Genomic DNA, 27,451 nt, shown 5'->3' on the forward strand with positions numbered 1-27,451 from the left:
GCCTATGAAATTTTCAGGATATTATTAAGCAATTTATATTTGTGTTAATCTTTACTGGGAGAAAGAAGATTTGATTGGAAAACACTTTGGGAAGAAACCATTGCAGAAATTTGCAGACCCTAAAAATTTTGTTTGCCTTTAGGTATTTTTTCTTACTTTGTCTATTGTCACATCAAAAACCACATGGTAAATGTTACTTAATGTAGTAAAAGCAAAAACTATTGATTAGTCTTCCAGGTAGAAGTATTTTTTGTTGTAGAATTCATGATTGATTATCCAGATACAGGTTTTTTGTTAAAAGTATCGCCATTTCTGAAGCGCATTGCACAAAGATTGGAGTTTGGTCTGTGTATTTTGATCATAAAATGCATGTAATTTTTTTTTTTTTTTTTTTTTTTTTTTAGGGCCGCTGTCACGGCATATGGAGATTCCTAGGGTAGGGGTCTAATCAGAGCTACAGCTGCCAACCCACGCCAGAGCCACAGCAATGCCAGATCCGAGCCTCATCTGTGACCTACACCACAGTTCACAGCAATGCCAGATCCTGTCGGATTCGTTTCCCTGAGCCACGATGGGAACTCCTGCATGTAATTTTTTTGGTGTGACAAATGGCGAAATCAAAGTGGTTTTCTCTACATGATTCACTGGCAGCATTTACCCACACAGTAAGGCTATGTTCCTAAATTTAACTAGGAATTTAAGAAAACTGAAATTTTGCCATAGAATCACTGCATAAATTATGCTTAGTCCTCTGATGCAGTCCACATTAGTTGAACTATGTTACACGTGATAAAATTTTTAAATAGAGCAATTGATATGAAGAACATGTCAGTGTTGCTTTAGAAATTAAGAAGTCTGCCATCCTTTATTTCCCCTCATTTCCATCCCACTAGTGACAGTGTACTAACGCTTTCTCACCTTTCCTTCTGAGTGTACGAAGTTCCCAAATTGTTACTCTTTTATTTTATTTTATTTATTTTTTCCACTGTACAGCATGGGGACCAAGTTACACATACATGTATACATACCTTTTTTTTTTTTTTTTTTTTTTTTTTTGTCTTTTTGCCTTTTCTAGGGCTGCTCCTTTGGCATGTGGAGGTTCCCAGGCTAGGGGTCCAATCGGAGCTGTAGCTGCCGGCCTACGCCAGAGCCACAGCAATGCGGGATCTGAGCCGCATCTGTAACCTGCACCACAGCTCATGGCAATGCTGGATCCTTAACCCACTGAGCGAGGCCAGGGATTGAACCTATAACCTCATGGTTCCTAGTCAGATTCGTTAACCACTGAGCCACGACAGGAACTCCCTGAATTGTTTACCTTCTCCCCATCAGAAACTTGTTCCCTCAGAGTAGTTGATCTCAGGACATAGGAGGAAAGAGAAAATATCCACATTTCTTATTAAATTAATGATTACTAATCCCTTTCCCTTCTGAAAAGTATTTACATTCTTCACTAGGGTATTTTTTAGTTCTTAGGCCTAATTCATGGAATTTTAGGAGTTAAAGTGAAATGTCAATTCATTAGGTAGAAGAAATGTTTAGTGTTGAGAATGGTACCTCTGGTATCATGAATATCTACTGGTAACCTTCCCATCTTTGTGAACGCTCAGGTTCCTACCCTTATTTATTTTTTTTAGGTATAGGTGACTTAGAATGTTTTGCCAATATTTCCTCCTCTTAAGTGCCTTTTTCCTTGTACTTCTGAACTCATTTTTCTGAAAGTGCCAGGTTTTTATTTGACAGTGTCAGTAGCTTCACTGATGGGAAAGATTTAGAATGGCCAATATATAAATATGGGTAGTTCATAACTGGGTATTTTCCCTAATGATTTGATACCTTATAGTGTACTATTTTTAGAAATTCCATTGATGTCAAACTTGGTTTTAGCAGTGCAGCTAAATAGGTCATTTCCAGTGTATTCTGCTACTGCTTGTTTTCTCAAGTGTTCTCATCCATGCATTCATCAAGATTTTTGGAGTAGGTGAATACAGTTGACTTCTGCTATTACTCGGTTGACAGTAGCAAACTACCTGGTGAAGTTTTATAGTATATACAATTGAAAGCTATCCCTCTGAATAATCTTAAAGGGCTAGATACTGGAGAAATTAGAAATGACTTAGCCAGGGCTCCCAATAATTATGTCTGAATTGTGACTTAAAACTCAGGTATCCTAGATTGTAGCATTGTGCCTTCTTGTAATAATATACCTTACTGAGCTAAAAACTTCAGTTAGATTCCTTTTCACAGTTCTGTGAGATGACTTAGGATGCCATGAATGTAATGTCTAGAAGTTTTATTACTAACATTCCCCCCTCTTTTTTTCTGTAGCAGTTGATATATAGCTTCAACCATCAAAATGGTTAAAAGTTAAAAACACTCTGTTTTAAGTAGATAGGCAGTTACCTATAGTTTGACTTAACCTTGGCATCCTGGAATGAAGAAACACTCAGGTGACCTAGCTTTTTAAATCCTTTCCAGTTTGAAATTTCTGATTTCCACAAAGTTCTGCGCAGGTAAGTTATTTTAAACTTAAACATCCGGCTGCTTTGCTTGACAAGTTATATTTCCATAATATAATTAGAGGAATTTGTGAATCACTAGTATTAATAGTGTCAGGACAATGTCTAGATACTCATGTTGCAACAGAAGAAAGAGTGGGGGAAAAACTAATTGCAATGTATACATGTAAGGATAACCTGACCCCCTTGCTGTACAGTGGGAAAAAAAAAAAAAAAAAAAGAATAGTGTCAGGAGTTCCTGTTGTGGCACAGCAGAAAGACACTGACTGGTATCCGCGAAGATGTGGGTTTTTGATCCCTGCCCTTACTCAGTGGGTCAGGGATCTAGTGTTGCCTTGAACTGTGGCTTAGGTTGAAGACATGGCTTGGATCTGGTGTTTCTGTGGCTGTTCTGTAGTCAGGCAGCTGTAACTCTGATTCAACCCCAAGCCCGGGAACTTATATATGCTGAGGGTGTGGTCCTAAAAAAGGCAAAAAGAAATATATATATATTTATATGTATATAGTCAATAATTGTTGGCTTAGTAGATTGCATGTTTGCAAATTAATAGAAAAAAAAAATTTGGAGTTCCCGTTGTGGCTCAGTGGTTAACAAATCTGAATAGGAACCATGAGGTTGCAGGTTCAATCCCTGGCCTTGCTCAATGGGTTGATGATCCAGCGTTGCTGGAGCTGTAGGGTAGGTCGCAGACACGGCTCAAATACACGTTGCTGTGGCTGTGGTGTAGGCTGGTGGCTACAGCTCCAATTAGACCCCTAGCCTGGGAAGCTCCATGTGCCACAGGTGCGGCCCTAGAAAGGACAAAAAAAAAAAAAAAAAAAAAAAAAATCTTTTTAGGGCCGCGTGCAGGGCACATGGAGGTTCCCAGGCTAGGGGTCCAGATCCAAGCTGTGTCTGTGACCTACACCACAGCTCACGGCAATGCCGGATCCTTAACCCACTGTGTGAGACCAGGGATCAAACGTGCATCCTCAGGTATACTAGTCAGATTTTGTTTCTGCTGAGCCACGACAGGAACTCCCCCCCCGCCCTTTTTTTTAGATAGGAAAAATTTTAATTCTTAAAAGGGTTGATCATTGAATCATGATTTTTGAGAGGTTGCTATTCAGCTAAATCCTTAATCAGAAGTTCGGTTAATTTTTTTTTCCTTTTTTTCTTTTTTGGTTGTTCCTGTGGCATGTGGAAATTCCTGGGCCAGGGATTGAACCCACACCACAGCAGTAATCCAAGCCACTGCAGTGACAACACTGGATCCTTAACCTGCTGTGTCACAAGAGAACTCCCTTGTTTCTTTTCTTTTTTCTCTTAGGACAACACTTGGGACATACGGAATTTCCCAGACTAGGGGTCAAATCAAAGCTACCAGCCTACACTGTAACAACACTGGATCCGAGCACCTGCTGCCTACATGGCAGCTGGTGGTAACACTGAGTCATTAACTTGCTGAGCCACAATGGGAACGCCTCATTATTATTTTTTTTTCCTTTGGCTGCACCCATGGCATATGGAAGTTAGGGGCCAGGAGTCAAATCTGAGTAGCAGCTGCTACCACCACAGCTGTAGCAACGCCAGATCCTTAACATACTGTGTCACAGCAGGAATTCCTGTCTCGTTTTTTTATAAAGGGAAGGTAAAGTTAAAAAAAGTTTTAGGAGTTCTTTTGCTGTTCAGGGTGTTAAGAATCCAACTAATACCCTTGAGGATGTGAGTTCAATCCCTGGCCTCCCTTAATGGGTTAAGGATCTGGATGCTGCAAGCTGTGGCATGTGTCTCAGATGTGGCGTGGCTGTGGCATAGGCTGGCAGCTGCAGCTCCAACCCCTAACCTGGGAACTTCCATGTGCTACAAGTGTGGCCCTAAGAAGAAGTTAGTTTTACAACTCCTTAGTCCAGACTTTTGGGAAATAGTTAAAAGAGGCAGTCCCTTTGGTGTAAATATACTTAATTTGAGTCATTTGGAGCTAATTCTGTATTGGTGATTAATTTTTAAGAATATAATGCAAAAGTAGAGTAGACTAATGAACCTCTAAACACATATAGACCAGCTTCCAACGTTAAAAACATTTTGTAAATTTTGTTTCATCTGTTCCCTACCTTATTTTCCTGTTGTATTTAAATACAAATGCCAGATAATATATCATTTCACACATATTTCTGTACTGTATACCTTGTAACAGATGAGTTTTTAAAAAAAAGTAATGCCATCATCACACCTAGCAAAATCCAGAGTCTATTTAAAGCTTCATTATTGTCTGAAAAGTCATTTTAAGTTAATTTGTTAGTACCCAGTTGTGTCCAAACTTAAGTAATTTGGCTCAGGTACCTTTTCTTCTTTTTCTTTGCTAATAGAAATTTGGTCATTTATCATCAGAGAATTTCCCATATTCAGTATTTCATCGAGTGGTGTCCATTCCTCTAGCTCCCACTTATCCATAAACAGTTAATAAAAGAAAGTTTTTAATAGAATTCCTTCTAATACAGAAGGGATGTTAGAAATACACTGTGTTATAACTCTATGAAACAAAGTCAGGCACCAATTATCAGTGAATGCTAAAAAGCATTGGGCAAAAACTGATAGAGGACTTTATAAGGAAGGGATTGGGCTGAACCTCAGACTGACAACCAATGGATGTGCAGAGGTAACATTGCCTTTAAAAAAAAAAAAATGGGGAGTTCCCATCGTGGCTCAGCAGTTAAAGAACCTGGCTAGCATCCTTGAGAATTTGAGTTCAATCCCCAGTCTTGCTCAGTGGGTTAAGGATTCAGGATTGCTGTGAGCTGTGGTGTCGGTTGCAGACTTGGCTTGGATCTGGGCTTGCTGAGGCTGTGGCTTATGCTGGTGGCTACATCTCCAATTTGACCCCTTGCCTAGGAACCCCCATATGCCATGGTGTGGCGATAAAAAGATTTTAAAAAAAAATTGAACTTGAATCTATTCAAGCCTCTAGATTGACTGCAGTGTAAAGAAGCATCCAGCCCTCTTTGTTCATTTCTTACCTATCAATTAAAAGACTCAGGCTTTTTAGCATCATTGTTCCAGCTTTAGTCCCAGATCTCTTGTGTTTGGAGAAGTAAGTTAAAGTAACTACTTCCTTACTTGGAATTACTTAGGGGTCATATCTATGTTGTAGGGTGATTAAGAACATCTAGGAGGTTACCTGACTTTTAGTAGTTGCACTAGTAAATAGCAGTTACTTTATTTTCTATAAATGCTTTAACCCAGGTGACTTCATGATTTTATTTTCCCAGTAATGATTTTCCTCTTTATGGCACTAGGAATTACAAAATTATCAACAATTCTACTTTTGACCCCTAGCAATAGTAAATTTTAGTGGCATTTCACTGAAATTGGAAGGGGGAATAAAGTTTTCAAAGAAATTTGTTTTTTATCAAGAATGTCTTATATTTACTCTTTTGCTAGTTTTAGTTTTTATTTTATTTTATTTTTTTAGGGATACACCTGCAGAACATGCAAGTTCCCAGGCTAGGGGTCGAATTAGAGCTGCAGCTGCTGGTCTACACCATAGCCACAGCAATGTGGGGTCCGAGCCATGTCTGAGACTTACACCACAGCTCACGGCAACACCAGATCTTTAACCCACTGAGTGAGGCCAGGGATCAAACCTGTGTCCTGATGGATACTAGGGTTTGTCACCACTGAGCCAGGATGGGAATTCTAAGTTTGTTTTTAAATGTTGCAATTTTCGGGAGAAATTATATATAACTGAAAGGCTAAACATAGATTTAATTATAAAGACTTGAAAGCACCCTAAATATCCTTTGAGGCAGTCACCTAACAGGCCTAGTTCTTTAAAGATTAATTGCAGATTTGGAGGAGTTCCCATGCATTCCCTTCCTGTGACTTAAAATTTTTCCCATTATTGGAGTTCCCGTCGTGGTGCAGTGGTTAACGAATCTGACTAGGAACCATGAGGTTGCAGGTTCGATCCCTGGCCTTGCTCAGTGGGTTAAGGATCTGGCGTTGCCGTGAGCTGTGGTGTAGGTTGCAGACACAGCTCGGATCCCACGTTGCTGTGGCTGTGGCATAGGCTGGCGGCTACAGCTCCGATTCGACTCCTAGCCTGGGAACCTCCACATGCCACAGGAGCAGCCCTAGAAAAGGCAAAAAGACAAAAAAAAAAAAAAAAAATCCCATTATAAATATAAATGAAAAGGTTTTTTTTTTTTTCTCCCAACTTTGGCTTTTTTTTTTAATCACCATCTTTGACATTTACTTATTTTTATTGAAGTATAGTTGATTTACAATGTTGTGTTGGTTTCAGGTATACAGCAGAGTGGTTTTGTTATATATGTTTACATGTATATAGAAAAAACTGAATATATATATATGTATATTTTTCAGATTATTTTCCATGATAGCTTATTACAAGATACTGAATATAGTTCTCTGTGCTATGCAGTAAGTCCTTGTTTATCTATTTTATATTAGTAGTGTGTATCTGTTAATCCCAAATTCCTAATATTCCCCCTTGCCCTTTGCTAACCATACATTTCTTTTCTTTTTTTTTTAATTTTTTTTTTATTTTCCCACTGTATAGCAAGGGGGTCAGGTTATCCTTACATGTATACATTACAATTACAGTTTTTCCCCCACCCTTTCTTCTGTTGCAACATGAGTATCTAGACAAAGTTCTCAATGCTATTCAGCGGGATCTCCTTGTAAATCTATTCTAAGTTGTGTCTGATAAGCCCAAGCTCCCGATCCCTCCCACTCCCTCCCCCTCCCATCAGGCAGCCACAAGTCTTTTCTCCAAGTCCATGATTTTCTTTTCTAAGGAGATGTTCATTTGTGCTGGATATTAGATTCCAGTTATAACTGATATCATACCATACATTTATTTTCTATGTCCGTGAGTCTGCTTCTGTTTTGTAAGTTCATTTGTATCATTTTTTTTGGATTCCGCATTTAAGTGACGTATGATACTTGTCTTTGATTTACCTCACTTAGTATGATAATTTCTGGGTCCATCCATGTTGCTGTAAATGGCATCTTGCTCCTTTTTTGTGGCTAAATAATATTCCATTATGCGCGCGTGCGCACACACACACACACACACACACACCTTTGTCCATTCGACTGTTGATGAACACTTAGTTTGCTTCCATGTCCTGCTATTTTTTTTTTTTCTTTTTAGGGCCACACCCGAAGCGTATGGAAGTCCCAGGCTAGGGGTTGAATCAGAGCTGTAGCCACTGCCCTACACCACAGCCACAGCAATGCCAGATCCTCAACCCAATGAGCAAGGTCAAGGATCAAATCTGCATCCTCATGGATGCTAGTCAGATTCATTTCTGCTGAGCTGCAGTGGGAACTCCAATGTTCTGTTATTGTAAATAGTTCAGCTATGAACATTGGGGTTGCATGTATCTTTTGGAATTAGGTAAGTTTTTGTCATTTCTGGATATATGCCCAGGAGTGGGATTGCTGGATCATATGTTTATTCTATTTTTAGTCTTTCATGAAACCTCCATACTGCATTCTTTGTTGAAGATATTAATTGATGATAAGTGTGTGGGTTTATATCTGGGCCCTCTATTCTGTTCCATATGTCTGTTTTTGTGCCAATACTGCACTGTTTTTATTACTGTAGCTTTGTAGTATTGTTTGAATTCTGGGAGGATAATGCCTCCAGCCTTGTTCTTTTTTCTAAGGATTTCTTTGGCAATTTTAAGTCTTTTATGGTTTCATATGAATTTTAGGATTGTTTTTTCTAGTTCTGTGAAAAATATCCTGAGTAATTTGATAGGCGTTGCTATGGCTGTGGTGTAGAACAGCGGCTACAGCTCTGATTCAACCCCTAGCCTGGGAACCTCGATATGCTGCGAGTGCAGCCCTAGAAGACAAAAAATCAGAGCTACAGCTGCTGGCCTACACCACAGCCACAGCAAAGCTGGATCCAAGCCAAGTCTGCGACCTACATCACAGCTCGAGGCAACACCGGATCCTTAACCCACTGAATGAGGCCAGGGATTGAACCGCATCCTCATGGTTCCTAGTCAGATTTGTTAATCACTGAGCCACAAAGGGAACTCAATACATTGTTGTTTTTGCCTTAAGTTATCAATTATCTTTTGAAGATATTTAAATAATAAGAATTCTAATATAGTTAGTTACTAGGCCAGGGATCAAACGCGAAACCTCATGGTTCTTAGTTGGATTCATTAACCACTGTGCCATGAGGGGAACTCCTGAAACATCCAAAAAGTTTAAAAATTCTTTTTAAAATTGTGTAAACAAAACAAAACAAAACAAAAAAACCTAGGCATAAACCTTACCAAGATGGTGAATATCTCATGTTCACAGATTGGAAAAATATTGCTAAAATGGATATACTACCCAAAGCAACCTACAGATTTAATGCAACCCCTATTGCACCACAAGAGAACTCCCTCATGTTGCCTTTTTTAAGTAATAATTTCCTGATGTAATTGAAGTTTATTCCTTTAAGCCTTAAAGCTTAAAATCTTTTTGTTGGAAATTAAAAAAAAAAAAAAAGATTAAGTACCCTGCCTTCTTAAACAGAGCATTTTAAACATACTTGAAACTTTTCATTAACATTACTTATGATCTTCTGCAGTGGTTATCAACCCTATTTGACTCCAATAATTTGCCTTTCTAATAAAATATTTTATTTTATTTTTATTACTATTTTTTTAATAAAAAAGGGGGTCAGGTTATCCTTACATGTATACATTACAATTACAGTTTTTCCCCCACCCTTTCTTCTGTTGCAACATGAGTATCTAGATAAAGTTCTCAATGCTATTCAGCAGGATCTCCTTGTAAATCTATTCTAAGTTGTGTCTGATAAGCCCTCTAATAAAATATTTTATAATGCCTCTTTTATCTTGAAGAGTCTGAGCCCTTGACAATCATCAGGCTGGGTTGCTGCACTTGCTCTTCCTGCTGATGACAGTCAGTTACCTGCCAAAATGAACGAATGTAACCCCCTTGAGAACTAGGACTTCTGAACCTTCAGGGCCCAGATTTTTCTTTTTCTTTTCTTTTTTTTTTTTTTTTTTTTGGCTTTTCAGGGCTGCACCTGAGGTATATGGAGGTCCCCAGACTATGGGTCTGAACATAGCATCTGAGCCATGTCTGCGACCTACACCACAGCTCACGGCAATGCCAGATCCTTAACCCATTGAGCAAGGTCAGGGATCGAACCTTCATCCTCATGGATGCTAGTCAGATTTGTTAACTGCTGAGCCATGACGGGAACTCCGTGGCCCCAGGTTTGCGAGGACAGCAAGCACAAAATCCCCCAGTGAGTCATGGGTGAGTGGTGCTAAACGGGGCTATTCTTGCTTCTACCCCTTGGCTCCTGAACCCAGGTGTTATTGGAAACAGAGCACATGTAGAAGTCCCTCATTTGATGCATATTCCAAATCCTGAAAGATGGCATTGCAGTCTTTTGAATACTGCCTTCTGAGGTCTGCATTGGTCCTTGACCTGTTCTGCAAAAGGCAGTGCCAGTATTCTGTGAGGCTGGCTGCTGCAGGACGTAGTACAGTCAGTGAATTCCATGGTCATGGGCTCACTCCCACACTGCCTTTGCTATAAAGTGGGTTCCCTGGTTGAACGTTGTACAGGGCTCCATACCTGTGGACTGGGGAGTCTGTATGGAGAGTGGCGCTGGCTGAGGCCCTGCAGACAGGGAAGACAAGCCCATACCTAGAACAGCCATCTACCCCTGTTGGGAACAAATTGCCAACTTTCCTGGGATGAAAGGAGTCCAAAGCAGTCGATTTGCTACCAAGTAGTCAATTGGTCACCCTGAGGATTAGTGCCTGTCGCTAGCAGGTTAGGCCATTCAGAGGCAGCAGTAACTAGACTAACCTTGAGAAATGCTATATGCATGTTAGGGAATGCAGCAGGCTTCTTCTTCACCCTACCCCATCCCCTACAGATCGCTCCACCCTTCTGACCCTGCTCTCTCCTCTTTGCACTGCATCATCTGGGCTCTCTTGTCCTGTGGGTTTGGTCAGTGGGAGGTCCAGCAGATCAGAGAGCAGAAGGAGAGAAAGATTATCCCTTAGCTCTCTACTTTCCAAGGCATGGTTTTGCAGAAATGGTGCTCCTGTTGGACCTTTGTACAGCATCCAGCATTCACAGGGTTCCCACAACAGTTCCTTTTCTCCCCTTCAGCTGGAGGTAGTGATGGCCTCACTCTGCTGATACCCCAGAGTGTGTCTTCAACATCCCCTGCTTGCTTCCTGTAATCTGCTCCCCACCCCCACCACATGAAGAATTTGTACATTCAGACAGGCTGTCTTCCATCTGAAGATGCCATCTATTTCCTCCAGGACCCCAGCTGACAGAGTATTTTCTTCCTTGCCTTTTAAAATGAGTTGTAGATAGTAAACATATTTTCACCTTCCCTTAATTCACTTGACAAATGTTTGCCAGATCCTCTACTGTTCTTTGAGAAAACAGTGGTGAACAAGACAAAGGGGATAATAGAGAGATAACTTCAAACGGTGATAAATGATCCCCTGAGTAATCCTTCTGAGGACTGTGAATGAAGTCTCCTTAGATTGAACAATATGGGAGGGTTTTGCAGTGACACTGAGGTTTAAGGACCTGAGGACCTTGACTTGAAGGAGGAGCTTGCTGTTCAAATATCTGAGAGTGGGATATTTCAGATAGTGAGGCAGTAGCCAAGGGCAAAGGCCAAAGGGACCAATGAGCTTGGCTTGATTCATATACAGAAGCTTCTGAATCCAGTGAACAATGGATACAGGTGATGGACAAACTGACCTATGTGTTTGTAGCAAGAGTGAAGTGACAACTTGTAGTACAGTGTTGACCTTTTTTCCAAGAAGACAGTCCAGTTTGCTGAGCAAGTACTTTGAGGGCTATTTATTGGGCATACACTCGATTTTAGCAGGACCTATCTCTGTGTAATAACCTAACTGTAGCCCCAATATACTTAAAGTCACAGCTACACAGTTGCTGAGGTGAGATGCCAACCACTCCTGTTTTATTTCAATCTCAGAAGTAATTTTCCCCTCTGAATTAAGAGAGTAAGGAAGAATATGTCAGCTGAAGGTCCTCAACAGTTTTACGAGATAAGTAATTCATCCACAGAGTCTAATAAAAAGATACTCAAAGAGGGAAGATACAACAGGTCTTTTTCTCAAAAGTAATTGTGTGTTTGCCCAAATTACAAAGATCCAGGCTAGGCTGTTGTTTTTATTTGAGTATTACTGGAGTTAGTGGAAGAGTTATGGGGGACCCATCTTAGGATATACCATGCCTGGTAGGAATTTGAGCCAGCAGAGAATGTGCCTGACTTCCAGCTTTGTCTTATTCCTTGAAAAAAACTGGGCCACTTGATTCCTCTTCAGGCTTTCCTACTTTAACCCTGTGGTGTACATTTGCATCAGAATAGCAATGTAGGTTAAATGTGGTGCGTACTGGATGATTACTTTGGGCCAAGTTGTGCTTCCACTACAGAATTAAGCCACCAGCTCAACAAAGTTGAAGTTTGTTCCCCCTATCTTTTCCATTTGTTAAAATCTCAAATAGAAGCCTTCTCTAGGTCAGGAACAAGGTCTTACAACGTCTGTTTCCAGCACCACGTGTCTGGCCACTAATAAGTGACGGGAGTATAAAAATTCTAAGGAGAATCTTTTCGTTTGGCGCAATTCAGACTCTGCGTCTCTAAGTGCTCAAGAGGTCGCTTTCCGCCACCAAGCGGCGCTAGGGCATCACCTAGGACGGATTAACTAAGTTTTCCACTGGGTTTGAAGTTTCGAACTTTTGAAAAAAAGTGTCAGAAAAGTTAATTCACAAGTTGAAGGAAATTTTCCGTACGCACGAAAGATGCCGCAGTCAGGGGTGGGCTGCAGAAGACGCTCTGAGTCAGTAAGCGCACCTCATACCTCTTGGGAGAGCACTTGGGACCCGGTCTGGGGAGTCGGCAGAGGTGCGCCCCCGGAGTAGGTGCCGCCTGGGGCCCGGGGCAGGTGAAGGCGGAGGGGCGCGTGGCGCGCGGGGTCCACAAGGCGCGCGCCGGGGGCTCGGAAGAGCCAGCTCTCTTCCCGCCCCCGCCCCTCGCCGCGCGGGGCCGGCCAGGCCGCTCCTCCCCTGGGTGGGTCTCGGCTCCTTTTCTGGCAGGGTCTATTTGCATAGAGGAAACTGCCCAAAGTGGCCGCTGTGGAGGAGCTGGCGGCTGGGAAGGGGGCGTGAGCCGCGGTCCGCTGCTGCCCGGAGACCAAGCCCAGCACCCAGCCGACCTCGTGCCTCGGGCTCTCCGCACGCTCAGCCCGCGATCCCCGCTCTGTGCACCTCCCCTTCCGAGCGCCCACGCGAGACGAGCACGCCATGGGTCCCGGCCAGCGCGCCGGCGGCGTGCGGAAGGGCGGCCCGGCGGGCGGCGGTGGCGCGGGGCGCCCCGCGACGGCAGCCGGGGCCTGGGCGGTGAGCGCGCTGTGCCTGCTGCTTTCCGCGGGCTCGGCGGCCGCCTGTCTGCTGCTGGGCGTCCAGGCGGCCGCGCTGCAGGGCCGGGTGGCGGCGCTCGAGGAGGAACGGGAGCTGCTGCGGCGCGCGGAGCCACCAGATGCCCTGCCTGCCTGGGTGGAGCCGCACCTGGAGCGCCTGCTGCGCGAGGTAAGGTGCCGCGCGTGGGGCGGGGAGTGTCTCTGCTCAGGGAGGCGTCTCACTGCGGCGGGGTCGCCCGCAGGCTGTGGGCGCGCTAGTGCGTCCGGACCATCTGCACGCGGGCAGCAGACCCGGGTGCCCGCCCCCAAGGGGTCCTGCTATCTGCGCTCCAGCCTCAGGGTCGGCCTGCGGGAAAATCGAGCTAGAAGGGCAGTCTCGGGGACCAGCAGGGGGAGGAAGAGGAAAGATTGTGGACTTTGAAATAACACATCAGGGCGGGGGCGGGGGGGGCAAGTCTCCGCGGGTGTGTGCGCTCTGACGGGTGGCTTCTAGTTAGCGTTGAGCGCCCGACTTCGTATCTGTGCCGGGAAAATGAAGAGGCTCTTGCGGGAAGTGTCAAGTGAGTTGTCACCAGGAGCAGCTCGTTTTCCCAAAGTAGATGAACCTGGAGAGGCGTGGGACCCCCAGCAGACCGGCGGCCACGGTGGAGGGAAACCTCAGTCATTCCCCAGGACAGAGGCCTCTGGAGGGACGTGGTCAATCTAGCTTGCCCGGTCTGCCTTCCCCGCCCGCAGGAAAGTGTTTTGGAATAGTTCCATCTTGGAGATGCTGTGCTCTGCCTGGGGCTGCTTGGGCTCAGCGCACCCCACGTGCATCCGAGACCTGTGTGTGTGTGTGTGTGGGGGGGGTGTGTGCCATGTGTGTGGGGGGTGTGTGTGTGTGTGCCAATCTCACTTGGTAGAGTGGGAGGAAGAAAAAACAGTTGGAGCCCGAAAACCCAGATTCTGGTTCCAGTTGACGCCACCTGGGCAATCTGGACACAGCGGATCCTAAATTTCCCTGCATTTGCATTGGCAGACTCACTTCTGTTAAACTCGCTGCTGTGTGTCTTCAAACCAGGAACCCCTCACCCATCTTGTTCATCCAAACTCCACCTTTTGTGCACCGGGACTGCTCCCCATAGAACCGTGGTGATGGGCTGTGGAGCGCTTCTGGCTGTGCTGGCCTCCCTTGCCTGAGCCATCCTCTTCTTCCTGGGAAAGAGGGCTCCCCAAGATCCCAAGCATATTCCCCAAAGGGGCATCCTCAATTGTAGTATGAAAAGCACCGCAGTGTTTCAAAGTGGAGGAGAAAGAGGGCAGGCTGGTTACTACTTCTCCTGAATTGTACCCAGCTGTGATCTTTACTAGTGTGTTGAGCTGTGTGTCCACTGTTGAGTTAATTCCGATTCTTTGGGGGAACAGGAGGAGAGTGCATCATGCCTTCTTTTTCACCATACCTATTTTTTCGTCTCACTTTAATTTAAGCCAGTATTAAATCTCTTCTAGCTTGGTTTGGGGGAAAATTGCTGCTTCCTGGAATGATTTCCTACATTCTTCAGAAAAATGCCTGCAGACTTTCAGAAATGGCTCAGGAGCCCTGCTGGTGATGGCTTCTAATTACAGCCCATTATCTTTTTGGCAAATCCTTAGAGACTAGGGCATTGAATTGATTTATGGAGGACCAGTAAAATTTCTACCTGTTGGTGCTCTAACAGTGGCTGTTCTTTCAAGTAGGGGGCCCCCTCTTAGTAAAAATAAACGGTGAGCTTTGATTGGGTCAATGAGAAATCCCTGTCAAACCTTTTACAAGGCACTCGCAAATTGTGTCCTTTCTCTTGGGGTGAGGTGGGGTTCCTGGGAAAGCTGCCATTTCTTACAAGTGTGGATTCTCAAGTCTTGAACTGTGTGCAGATCACAGGAGAGACTGCAGGGGTTTCATCCTGCTTCCAAGGACTTACTGGGCAGAATATTCTTTTTCTCTCTGTCTCCCCATCTGCCCCCCTTCTCTCCTATTCATTAGAAAGGGCAAGGCAATTTTCAAATCCTAGGATTTCTACTTGAAATTCTCTAGGCTATTCAACAGGCTGCCATTAGTATAGGACACACCTCAGCACGTCGTGCTACCAGCTAACCAAGCTTGGGGTTGAGGAGTCTCAGCTTGGAGCGTCTGAGATGCCACACTGTGAATGTAGTTGGGGTTGAGCTTGTGGCTGTTTGGGTGTTCCCTGCGAGAAGGCATCTCTTTCCCAGGGTGCCCACCTGTCTGTTCCTGCTCCTAGCCCTTCTTCTCACAAAGGTCGCTGGCTGGGAAGTGTACACAGCCTGGCCGGTGACCCTGAGATGAGGGGATTGTAGGAGGAGCATAGTGGGGGGCTGGTAATTAGCTGTAAATAGATGTGAAGATCATTTTAAAAAATGATTTGAGATGAAGGGCAAATAAATAATGAACTGAAAATCTCTTAAAGAAAGAACATTTGTGCTTGAACATGTTTTTCAGTTCTAATTTGTTCTCGGTGACGCATTTTTTTCAGCCCGTGCTGAAGTAATTGTGTATATGAGGTCGCCTGCAGCTTGTTCTTTTACCAACAAGCTTGTTTTCAGAGTTTTGGAGGCAGAAACCACGTCCAAATTAAAGAAGAGAAATCCTTGCCAACCGTATACTACTTTAATGTTAGAAAAAATAAATAAAAAATTAGCCAACAAAAGCCACTGTTAATATGGGACCCACTGCCTTTGTTCCCTTGGGAACAGAACTGAAATAACTTCTTTGGGACTGGCTGATGTGCCTGATAACATAGATACAGAAGCTCCAAAAAAGGAATATTCATGATAACTCATGATTGTTAAAGAGCCTTCCCAGGGTGCAAAATAAAAGAAATGGTTTTCAGAACATGAAAGCAAGATTTTTGAGCAAGAGTCATTAACAATAGTATCTTCAGTATGACCCAAAAATATAAATGCCAAACAAGCATCTGATAGTATGCTTTTAAAGTACTTTAAGTATCCCGCCTTGGCAATCAACCCCCCCCCCCCCGTTAGTTATACCTGTAGGTACAGTATTACAAAAGCTGACATTTTAGCGTAAATAAAATAGCTGCCATGCTACAGTAAAAATTTTAATGCAAGGATTAAAGAAATATTTAGTTGTATTCAGAGGAAACTATTTCCAGCTTACAATGGATTTATTGTTGGCTATTGGTCTTCCATTGTCCAGACCAATCAGTCTGAAAACATGAAAAACCTAGAGACTTAGGGTAAAATTCAAGCCTTTTCCTCCCTACCAGCAGCTACATATATTAGTGAAGTTACCATAAAACCCAGAATCAAATGTAGCTTTTTTGGCCTCTGTGGCAGCTTGTCACTTGTCAGGACTGCTCTGTTGGTGTACATGTTAATAAAAATGCCAGTTTTTGAATCCCAGGGCAAACTGGAGATGGAGCGTAAATCATAGCTACGTTTATTTCCTTGACATTTCCTGGCTCCCAAACCAAGAAAGTTTCTTTCCAATTACTTCCTGGCACGCTCACTTTATCTCTCCACTCTTTTCTTTTACTTGTCCTGGTTTTTTGGCAATAACCTGGGAGAGCTTTATAATAATAGCAGCATTTTTTTTTTAGGTTTTTTTTTTTTGTTTGTTTGTTTGTTTGTTTTGTCTTTTTGCCTTTTCTAGGGCCGCTCCCTCGGCCTACGGAGGCTCCCAGGCTAGGGGTCCAATCGGAGCTGTAGCTGCTGGCCTACGCCAGAGCCACAGCAACGCGGGATCTGAGCCGCATCTGCAACCTACACCACAGCTCACGGCAACGCTGGATCCCACTGAGCAAGGCCAGGGATCGAACCTGCAACCATCATGGTTCCTAGTCGGATTTGTTAACTACTGCGCCACGACGGGAACTCCAATAGCAGCATGTTTGGAACGAGCCAACTGTTGGGGCGTCCCTTTCACAAACATATTTTGGAATCAGTGAATTGGATTTTTACACACGGGCTTTGAAGATTTGCAGCATTGTTCTTGCAGTTGGGGAATCTATAAACTGAATGAATTTATACCAGCGGGCAGAGAAGGTAGAGGATACTTAGGGTCTCAGTCCCACAGTTTACTAGATCTGGCATCTAACTTCTTCAACTTCCCCTTCTCTGATAAGATGGTCACAACTACCTGTGTAGTGATGAGCAAATAAGAGAATGTAGAGGAGAGTGTTGGTAAGTCTGCTTTTGATGGCAAGGAACAGAATCCCCAAGTCTACTCCCTTAAACAATACAGTCATTGAATTTATCTTGCGTAACCAGGGATGCCTGGAAGTCAGCCTGCAGATCCTGGGTTAGTTCAGTGACTTGGCCACAGCTGGGTGCCAGGTCAGTGCCTGCCATTTTCCTGGCCTTTTCTCATGGTCACAAGATGGCTGCTGCAGCTCCAAGTTTGTGTCTTCACAGAAGAATAGCCAGGGTAGGGAGTTCCCATCATGGCACAGTGGTTAACGAACCCGACTAGGAAACATGAAGTTGTGGGTTCGATCCCTGGCTCTGCTCAGTGGGTTAATGATTCGGCGTTTGCCATGAGCTGTGGTGTAGGTCACAGACGCAGCTCAGATCTGGCGTTGCTGTGGCTGTGCTGTAGGCCGGCGGCTATAGCTCTGATTGGACCCCTAGACTGGGAACCTCCATATGCCGCAGGCGTGGCTCTAGAAAAAGACAAAAAAAAAACCCCAAAACAAAACAAAAACAAAAAACAAACAAAACAAAACAAAACGAAAAAACAGCCAGGGTAGAAGGGGAGAGAGTAGGAACAAAGCCATCTCAGGTGGCATTTTTTTTTGTTGTTGGAGTCAGGGGACTTTCTTTATAACCACCAGCCAGAACCAGGGCCTGCGATCACCCTCATCCTGTCACTGGCAAGAGTGATGGGGTGGCTGCAGGAGGCTTTGCTCAGTCTTGTTTTGTCCTCTGAGTCTGGCATATTGCCCGTGGCAATAACATTGCAGCTTAGTGAGGCAGGGAACTTGTAAATAGCTATTGGGGAGCCACCAACTGTGTCAGAGGGGTGCCCTAGCGTGTTACCCTAGAGGAGGATGAGAGGCGAGGGGCAGTTGTCTGTTGTCCTGCCACGGTTTTCATAACTGCCCCATGTTTTGGGATCACTCTTCTGCCACAAAAGTTTCCGTTTCCATCCGAGTCTTGCTCTCCAGCTCTGTCTCCAGCCATAGGTAAAGGCAAGGTTGATGCGTTTGGGGTTCTCTCTGGCACAGTCCTATGCTCTGTTGTTTATGGTCTTTAACCCTTAAGCACATGCTGTTCTGATCCCAAAGCCACTGGCTGGGGTGGCCTACACTGGGGTGGGCCTCTAGGACCTAGTTTTTCCAACCCTTTCTGCACATCATGATCATCGCAAGAAATGATGACACCTGCGAATCGCCCTGCAGTAAGTGGAAGAAGCTGGAGGCAATGGGCCCAGCTGCTCAGAGGACCAAGGAGATCTGTACCTCCTGAAACCACACGTGGTGCCCTGTATCCACGAGGCATGCCAGGAGGTACACCGAGGCCTCTCTGTCCCTGCTGCTCACACACCCCCTGGACTTTTTCTTTCTTTCTTTCTTTCTTTCTTTCTTTTTTTTTTTTTTTTTTTTTTGTCTTTTTGCCTTTTCTAGGGCTGCTCCTGCAGCATATGGAGGTTCCTAGGCTAGGGGTCTAATTGGAGCCGTAGCCACCAGCCGATGCCACAGCCACAGCAACGCGGGATCCAAGCCGCATCTGCGACCTACACCACAGCTCACGGCAACACCGGATCCTTAACCCACTGAGCAAGGCCAGGGATTGAACCCGCAACCTCATGGTTCCTAGTCAGATTCATTTCCACTGCACCATGATGGAAACTCCATGGACTTTTTCAATAGCCATATCTACCATGGCCTCCAAATCTCCTTCCAGAGTGTGAGAACTTAGAATTGTGGTCCCCAGAGCAGAGTATCTCTTTTACCTTCATTGAGCATCATCTTATTAGATTCCATCTTTCTAGGTGCCTCTGGATCCTTGTACCTTCAGACAGTGTTGTGATGGGACCCCAACCCCAACTGACTTAATTAAAATGGGAATTTAGGGAATTCCCATTGTGGCTCAGCAGTAACGAACCTGAATGGTATCCATGAGGATACAGGTTTAATCCCTGGCTTCACTCAGTGGGTTAAGGATCCAGCGTTGCCGTGAGCTGTGGCATAGGTCACAGACATGACTTGGATCTGGCATTGTTGTGGCTGTGGCATAGGCTGGCGGCTACAGCTCCAATTTGACCCCTAGCCTGGGAACTTCCATATGCCACAGGTGTGGCCCTAAAAAAAAAAAAAAAAAAAAAGGAATTTAGGAGGTCCTTGTGGCTCAGCAGGTTGAGGATCTGCATAGTCACTGCTGTGGCTCAGGTCGCTACTATATTTATAGGTTTGATCTCTGGCCCGGGAAACTTCACATGCCATGAATAGAACAAAAAAGGTTAAAAAGGGAATTTATTGGCTTGAGTAACTGAGACATCTGGGGAAGTGTCTGCTCAGCCTCAGCAAGAGGTGCCTTGATTTGTCTTTCTTAGTCTCAGCCCCATATTTCTCAAGGATGCCCTCACCCTTCGCATAAAGTGTCAGGGCAGCTGCCAGCAGCCCCAGGTCCATATCCTCAGCGTGAGAGATTTTCTTTCCCAATAATCCTGGTTGGAGCCCCTGGATTCAACTGTCAATCAATATGGATTACGTGCCATCACTGAGATGGGCTGGGCATCTTCTCTGATCCTGGTGTGTGTGTCCCACTGGAGCGGAAAGGACCAGGAGTAGAGAATGGTCCCCAGAGGGCAGTTTGGAGTGTTGTTGGAAGAAGGTAAAACCAAGCAGGTAAGCATCCAAGGAATAGCAAGAGAGAGCCTTGGGCAGCAAACAAGGGCCGCATGCTGGAGAAGCTCTTCTCGTTGGCTTGAAATCCAGCTGAAGGATTTTTGGTCTACTGGGATGGGCAGTCAGTTGGTAGGTACTTGTTCTGTAGGTGTTTATTGCATTCAACACATGGATCGATGTGTGGTCGTATCTGAATCTGTGTTTCTCTCTGAATAGAATGCACTTATAAAATGTGATCTTAACAAAATCAGAGGATAACTTGAACTTTTAACACTTCCCCACGAGTTGGGAAGACAGAGGTTACAGTCCGTGTTTCATGAGGGAGAGGCGTCACTGAGCGGGAGGCCTGGCTTGGGCTCCCTCAGGGCAGCAGGAGGCCTCAGAAGGAGGAGAGAGAAGGACAGGCGTGCCCTCCCCATCCTTTGTGTGTGTGTCACATCCAGCCAAGGGCAGTCAGGGTGCTCCTGCCTCCAGGGCCCAGCTCCCCAGGGAGACTTCTCCCCAGACGTGTGTTATCTTAAGGAAGGGGCTCCTCTCAGCCTGGTTGAGAGTCTGGCAGGGCATCCTGAGTCCTGGTGACCTGGAGTAGAGAGGTGCACGTGGCCAGGAAGTTGTCCAACTTTGCCTGGTGCTGTGTGTTCTGGTGGCCTTGAGGGGCCTGAGTTTGAAGAGGAAAACTCTGGGCAAGGAGTCAGAAGACCAGTCTTTAGTATTTAATTTTACTTATTGATTGTAACTCTAGAGCACGTTTTGTGGTGGTGGTGTTTTTTCCCCACACCCAAGGCATGTGGAAGTTCCCAGGCCGGGGATCGAACTGGCACCACAATAATGATCCAAGCTGCTGCAACGACAACACCAGACCCTTAATATAATGTACCACCCGGGAAGTCCCTAGAGCAGGTTTTTTTCATTGACGTATAGTTGCTGTACAATCTTATACAAGTTACAGGGGTACGATATAGTGATTCCAGTTTTTATTTTTTAATTTTTATTTTTTCCATTATAGCTGATTTACAGTGTTCTGTCAATTTTCTCCTGTACAGCAAGGTGACCCGGTCATATCTATGTATATACATTCTTTTTCTCACATTATCCTCCATCATGCTCCACCACAAGTCACTAAATGTAGGTCCCAGTGCTACAGAGCAGGACCTCATTGCCTATCCATTCCAAAGACAATCGTCTGCATCTATTAACCCCAGACTCCCAGTCCATCCCACTCCCTCCCCCTTCCCCCTGACAACTGCAAGTCTGTTCTCCAAGTCCACGAGTTTCTTTTCTGGTGATTCACAGTTTTTAAAGATTATATTCCATTTATGGTTATTATAAAATATTGGCTATATTCCCTGAGATGTACAGTATATCCTTGTAGCTTATTTTATACCTTGTGGTTTGTACCTCTTGCTCCCCTGCTCCTATATTGCCTTTCCTTCAGAAGCCCACTGTCCTCAGTCTGTTTGGGCTGCTGTTGCAAAATACCATGGACTGGGTGGCTTAAACAGCAGACATTAATTTCTCCCAGTTCTGGAGGCTGGGAAGTCCAAGATCAAGAAGCTGGCAGATTTGGTGTCTGGTGAAGACCCGGTTCATAGACGGCCGCCTTCTCACTGGGTCCTCACTTGGTAGGAGGAAGGAGGGAGCTCTGTGGGGTCCCTTTTATAAGGGCACTAATCCCTTTCATGAGGGCTCTACCCTCATGTCTTAATCACCTCCCAGAACCCGGCTCCTAATACCATCACTTTAGGGCTTAGCTTTCAACACGTGACTTGGGGGCGGGGGAGGCGGGGTTAACATTCAGCCTAGAGCAGCCACCGCCTCCTGCTAGCTGTGGCCCAGGCTGGTTGGGACCCTCAGTTCCCTACACGTCTTACACGTCGGGTAGAGCCGAGAGCACTGCTCAGCCTGTGGGGAGGAGCTGTAGTAATTCGGGGAGTGAAGGGAGGGCTGAACAGAAGAGCTTGTGCTGAGGCTGAGCTCCGAGCACCTGATCCTGCTGTTCAGTTTCAGGGCCCCACGGGGCTTTGGTATAATCTTACCCTTTCAGGGAGAATCCTCTCCTTCGCCACACATTTCTGCACACTCCTCCCTTTTCTCTTAATAATGCTCACCCCTGCCCTTCACGAGGCATTGTTAGGTGTTGGTGGCAGATAGAATTCTTTAAATCCTTTCCTCCTGGCTCCTCGGCTCCTCAGCAGCTCAGCTCCCGCTGCTGCTGGGCTGTGGTCACCTCCTTTATCTAGGATGTTAGACCTAAGTGTTGGGAAATAGCGTGCCTGCTCAGAACCCCTTCCCCTTCCTCCTTTTTTTATTTTATTTTTATTTATTTTATTTTAGGGAGGCCCTTCTCCTTCCTTCTTTTTTATTTTATTATTTTGTCTTTTGCACACCTGCAGCGTATGTAAGTTCCCAGGCTAGGAGTTGAATCAGAGCTACAGCTGCCGGCCTACACCACAGCCACAGCAACATAGGATCCGAGCTGCGTCTGTAACCTATGTCACAGCTCACGGCAGTGCCAGATCCTTAACCCACGGAGCGAAGCCAGGTTTCAAACTGGCATCCTCATGGATGCTAGTCGGGTTCATTACCAGTGAGCCATGACGGGAACTCCCCTTCCTTTTTAAAAATTGAAATAACCAAGATATATGTTGCTTTAACATGATTTATGTGATTGATAATCCCACCACCCTAAAACAAGGACTATTTAACTTTTTGCATGATCCCTTCCAATCATTCAATGAATGGACAGATTAACAGATACCTAAGAGTGCACACCATGTATACCTTGCATCTGTGAATGTCAACCTTATGTCAGAAACATTTCCCTCAGGAGTTCCCGTGTGGCTCAGTGGGTTAAATCTCAGTGGGTTAAGTGCAGGGTTGTCGCTGCAATGCCTCCGATCCCTGGCCTGGGAATTTCTGAATGTTTCAGGTGCAGCCAGAAATAAACAAAGGAACAAAATCCAAAAAAACATTTTTCCAGGTGCTGCGAAATCTTTATGGTCATGCTTCATGGTCACATACGATTCTGTCAATGGAAACTGCATCCCTCTATCAACACAGCATCTCCGCCTCCTCCACGTCTTTGTTGGCACAGTGGAGCTGATGGTTTTGTGGGGAAAGTTTTCTTCCTGGTGTTATTATTTGTGATGTGGAGTAACTGCCTAAAGAGGATTGTTTTTTAGGGCTTTGTCTTTTTGTCTTTATTTTGGAACATCCAAGTGTGTCCAAGACATACGTGTTTATCTTTCTGCGGAATTCCAAAACCGTTGCACCATTGTGAAGTCATGCTTCAAGTTTTATGATGGGCAAAGTGGATTCAGTCTATCTTTTGGTTGAACTGTTATTTCAGTCCGATTTGTTATTGCGGTTAAAAGCAAAAGCGCAAATGATAATGAAGTCTTAAAATAAGATTTAGAGCTCTGAAGATTTCCTCTCAGAATTAGGCTCATGTGTTGGTTTGATGCAGAACCCTCCTGGAGCTGCATTTATCAGCACCGGGCACAGTCCGTGCTGTGACTTCAAATTCTGTGAACAAATGTAACTCAGGTTGGTAAAGTTCTCCGGATGCCACACACACGACCTCCAGCTCTTCCCCGATCAATCGATTTTCTCCATGTGTAGGATCAGGATTAATCTTTAATTGTTGATACAGGCACTTGTGTGTGACAGTGCCTTCACACAAAGGGAAAACATCCCTTTATCATGTCCAGAAACATATCTCCGTACTAAGCACGACCCATTGGGAGAAAAAATAAGTTTGTAGATGTAGTTTTAAAGAAAACCATGTCAGTGTACTTCTGGAGGCTGCAGGGGAAATGATCTGGGGGCCTCCTGGTGCTCACCTTGGGCAGAAGCTTCGTATAGTCATCCTCAGAGTGTTTCTTTTTTCTTTCTTTATCTCTGTCTTTTCTTTCCTTCCTTCCCTCCTTCCTTCCCTCTCTCCTTCCTTCCCCTCTCTCTTTCTTTCCCCTTCCTTCCTTCCTTCTTCCCTCCCTCCCTTCTTTCCTCCAAGGCATGCAGCAGCTTGATGTGGGATCTTAGTTCCCAGACAGGGATTGAACCTTTTGCAATGAAAGCCCCGAATCCTAACCACTAGACCACCAGGGAACCCCCTCATAGTGTCTCTCAACATCCCCCATCCCATCTGCTGAGAGATGGCCTCCACCCTCCTGGAGGGGGCAGCGACCAGCCCCACTTGGCAGCCTGCACCCAAGCACAGGTGACCTGAATCCCAGCTCTGAATCCTTGCTGCAGCCCCAAGGCAGCCCCTGTGGAAAGAGGACTTTAGCTTGGCATGGCAGCAGCTTTGTCTCCCAGTATGGACATCCTCCGCAGGTGGTAGGGAAGACTTTTGCTTTAAGCAGACCTGGGTTCACATCCCAGCTCTGCCATTTCCTAGCTGGGTGGCTTCAGGTAAATGCCTGTTTTTCCAAACCTCAGTTTGCTCATCTGTTAAATGGGGATTATTGTTCTTGCTTCATAAGGTTTCTCTGGGATTAAACAAGTTGATATGTTTGAAGAGCTCAGCACATCATATACATCCTGAAAACAGCTATTTGGGGTGAATGCTTTCTTTGACTAAACCCAGAAGGAATGCCTCTGTTGCTGATTAGAGAGGAGTTCCATGGAGGACCTTAAGTTCCTTTTATGACTGGAATTCTGCCATCTTGTTAAGGCTATACAGAAGCAAAAGGTATTAATATGTGCCCAGTCAATGATGGAGAAATGTGATTTGGTTGTTGAAAAAAAGCAAAGACTGAATTAGCTTCATAGCTCCATGAGGAATGAGATTTCCCATTTAAATAAAAATCACTTCAGTTATGACCAAAATAAAAATTGGAACTATTAACAAAAATTATTATATGGATTTTTCATGGTGAAAGGGCACTCAAAAATACTCAATAAATTTGCTTCAGTAAGTCCGTCTGTTTTTGTGATTATACATCATGGCACAAATACCCTCAAATGCTCATGATTGAATTGATGAATTAGAGGCCTCACACACATCTGCTTCAATTCACGTTTGTAAATGAGAAAACCTTTATTTTTCTGATGTAGCCGCAAAATCTCGGGGGGAAAAGTGCCTTCAGATGAATAATGTGAACTTCTGAAACAGAGTTTGCTTCCCCCTTTATGCTGTGAAACAAATTATAAAGTTGTAAGAATGTATTCTGGTGTTTTCAGAAGACAGCTTAAATAAAATCTCCTTAACTCTGGGCCTCCAAGGAGGATCATCATACAGAAGCGAGGGCCTGTGCATTTATTTAGCTGTGCCTTTTTGTGGGATGCATGGGCTGTGATCATCTAGAGGATCTTGGGCTGTTATCATCTGTATTGTCTTGTTTTCAGTCCCATCTTGTGGTGGTTTAGACAGATGTTGACAGTTCACATGGCAATGAGATTAGAGTATATGTGTGTGTGTGTGTGTGTGAGCCAGTTTGAGGGCTGGGAGGGCATGAGTGTGTGTATGCATGTGGCTGTGTATGAGTGTAAGAGCGAGTGTGCACATATGTAAGCATGCCTGTGTGTGAGAGTGTGTGTATACATGTGAGGGCCCGTGTGGGTCTGAGTGTGTATATAAAACTGTGTGCCTTGTGGGGGTGTGTATGAGTGTGTGCCTGCATGCGTGGGAGCTGGGAGGAAGTGGGAAGGGTGAGATCAGCTTGACCTTCTTGTCTCCCCCCAGAAGCCCCCTGGACGGGCCCGGCACAGCTCATGTTGCTGGCTCCAGAGCCGGAAGACCTGGTTTGATTCTGGAGCTGCCACTAAACTGGGCACAGCATCCTGGGACAAATTAGTTGACTTTTCCAAGCCTCACCTTCCTCCTCTGAAAAAAGGGTGATGGTATCTGCTTCACTGCATGTCTTTCCAATTTTTTTCTTTTTTTTTAATTTAAAAAAATTTTTATTTAACAATCATTATGGGGGGCACATCTTTAAGGCATTAACTTGCTGTGACCCACCTTTGCCTGGCAAAGCAATAAAGCTTTTTTTTCTACTTTTCTCAAAAAAAAAAAAAAATCCTTATAGGGAGTTTCTGTTGTGGTGCAGCAGCAAGTCCAACTAGTATCCATGAGGATGTGGGTTCGATTCCTGGCCCCACTCAGCTGTTGGCGATCTGGCGTTATTGTAAGCTGTGGCGTTGGTTGTAGACTCGGCTTGGATCTGGCATTGACGTGGTGTAGGCTGCCAGCTGCAGCTCCGATTCAACCCTTAGCCTGGGAACTTCCATATGCCACGGGTGCAGCCCTAAAAATAATAAAAGAAAAAAAAAAAACCCCAAAAATAGAAATCATTATAGACTCACAGGAAATTACAAAAGAGTACAGAGAGGTCCCAGGTATCCATCACCCAGTTTCCTCTAGCAGCTATATCTTACTTTTCTGTAGTTTATCAAAACCAGGAAATTAACATTGCTCCTATCTACAGACCTTACTCAAACAGCAGTGGTTTTTACTTGCATTCCTTTGTGTGTGTGTGTATGAATGGTTCTGTGCACAGAACTATTCACTGCTTTTCTGTGAACCTGGAGTGAGGTGCCCTTCCCAGGACTGGGAGGCCGTTCCCTCCTTCCCCACTCCCTGCTTGGCTAATCCTAGCCACAGGCTGCCCGGGACGTCAGTGCCAGGGGCTTCCTGGGGACCGGTCCTCCTCCTCCCCCAGCTCCTGTGATGATGCTCACACCTTGGTGTGGCTTTGAATGACTTGAGCTGGAAGAGCCACCATTGTATCACTCAGTGCAGCCAGTCCTGGTCCTGCCCATCTCTTTCTGGGCTCATGTTCCATGAGCACTGTTCCATGAGCACTGCCCCTCTGAGTCCTCGCCCCAGGCAGGTTCAGCCACTGCTCCTTTAGCTCCTTTATCTCCTTCCTCTTCCTAAAATTCTCAATAGTGTCTCCCTCCCCTGACCCCTGACCCCTCACTGCCTCCCTCAGACTGTGGGCTGATAAGGTAAAAACTTCTCAATCAGCCTATGGTCAGGGCCTCAGGTCCTTTCAGCCTCCTCTCTGCCTCCTGTTACTTCAGTCTGCTTGGGGCTGGTGGGGAATCTGAAGGAGGCAGTGGGGTAGGGCAGGGGGGTCTGTGGGACCCCATCTGTATCAGCATGCTAGTGCTGCCCTAACAAAGTGCTATGGTCGTGGAGTTCCTGCTGTGGTGCAGTGGGTTACTGATCCAGCTTGTCTCTGTGGAGGCGACAGTTCGATCCCTGGCCTGGTGCAGTGGGTTAAGGATCCAGTGTTGCTGCAGCTGTGGTGGAGGTCCCAGCTCCGGCTCGGATTCAGTCCCTGGTCTGGGAACGTCCATATGCTGGGGGCGGGGGCTGAAAAAGAAAAAAACAAAACAACGAAGTACCACCGTCAAGGGGGCTTAAACAGATGTTTCTTCTTTCATAATTCTAAAGGCTAGAAGTCTAAGATCAAGGTGTTGGCAGGTTGGTTCCTCCTGAGTCTTCCCTGGCTTGCAGATGGCCATCTTTTCCCACTGTCCATCCATGGTCTTCCTTCTGGGTCTGTGTCTGAATTTCCTCTTCTTTTTTTTTGGGGGGGGTGTCTTTTTAGGGCCATTCCCAGGCTAGGGGTCGAATAAGGGCTGTAGCTGCCGGCCTACACCGCAGCT

The 27,451-nt window shown here is 45.1% G+C and overlaps 1 protein-coding gene and 1 long non-coding RNA gene across 9 annotated transcripts in view; both read left to right on the forward strand.

Moving 5' to 3' along the window:
* Window positions 1-6,600: 6,600 nt before the first annotated feature.
* Window positions 6,601-9,387, forward strand: LOC146405564 (uncharacterized). The gene is made up of 2 exons (XR_014837992.1): window positions 6,601-7,690; window positions 8,343-9,387. It is a non-coding gene; the product is annotated as an uncharacterized LOC146405564 (long non-coding RNA).
* Window positions 9,388-12,680: 3,293 nt separating this feature from the next.
* Window positions 12,681-27,451, forward strand: part of COL23A1 (collagen type XXIII alpha 1 chain) — a 375,676-nt gene continuing 360,905 nt past the window's right edge. For 4 of the 8 annotated variants that reach the window (XM_085013695.1, XM_085013696.1, XM_085013701.1 and 1 more), the window contains exon 1: window positions 12,681-13,155. In XM_085013695.1, the coding sequence (XP_084869821.1) occupies window positions 12,871-13,155 (285 nt within the window). In that variant the 5' untranslated portion in view covers window positions 12,681-12,870. The remainder of the gene's footprint in view (window positions 13,156-27,451) is intronic. The other 4 variants (XM_085013700.1, XM_085013697.1, XM_085013698.1 and 1 more) reach the window with 4 other exon arrangements.

This window comes from Sus scrofa, chromosome 2 (genome assembly GCF_054392235.1).
Source record: "Sus scrofa isolate SSC_HxYL_T2T_F1_AM1 chromosome 2, Sscrofa_HxYL_maternal_Yorkshire_Landrace_v2.0, whole genome shotgun sequence".
NCBI classification, from domain to species: domain Eukaryota; kingdom Metazoa; phylum Chordata; class Mammalia; order Artiodactyla; family Suidae; genus Sus; species Sus scrofa.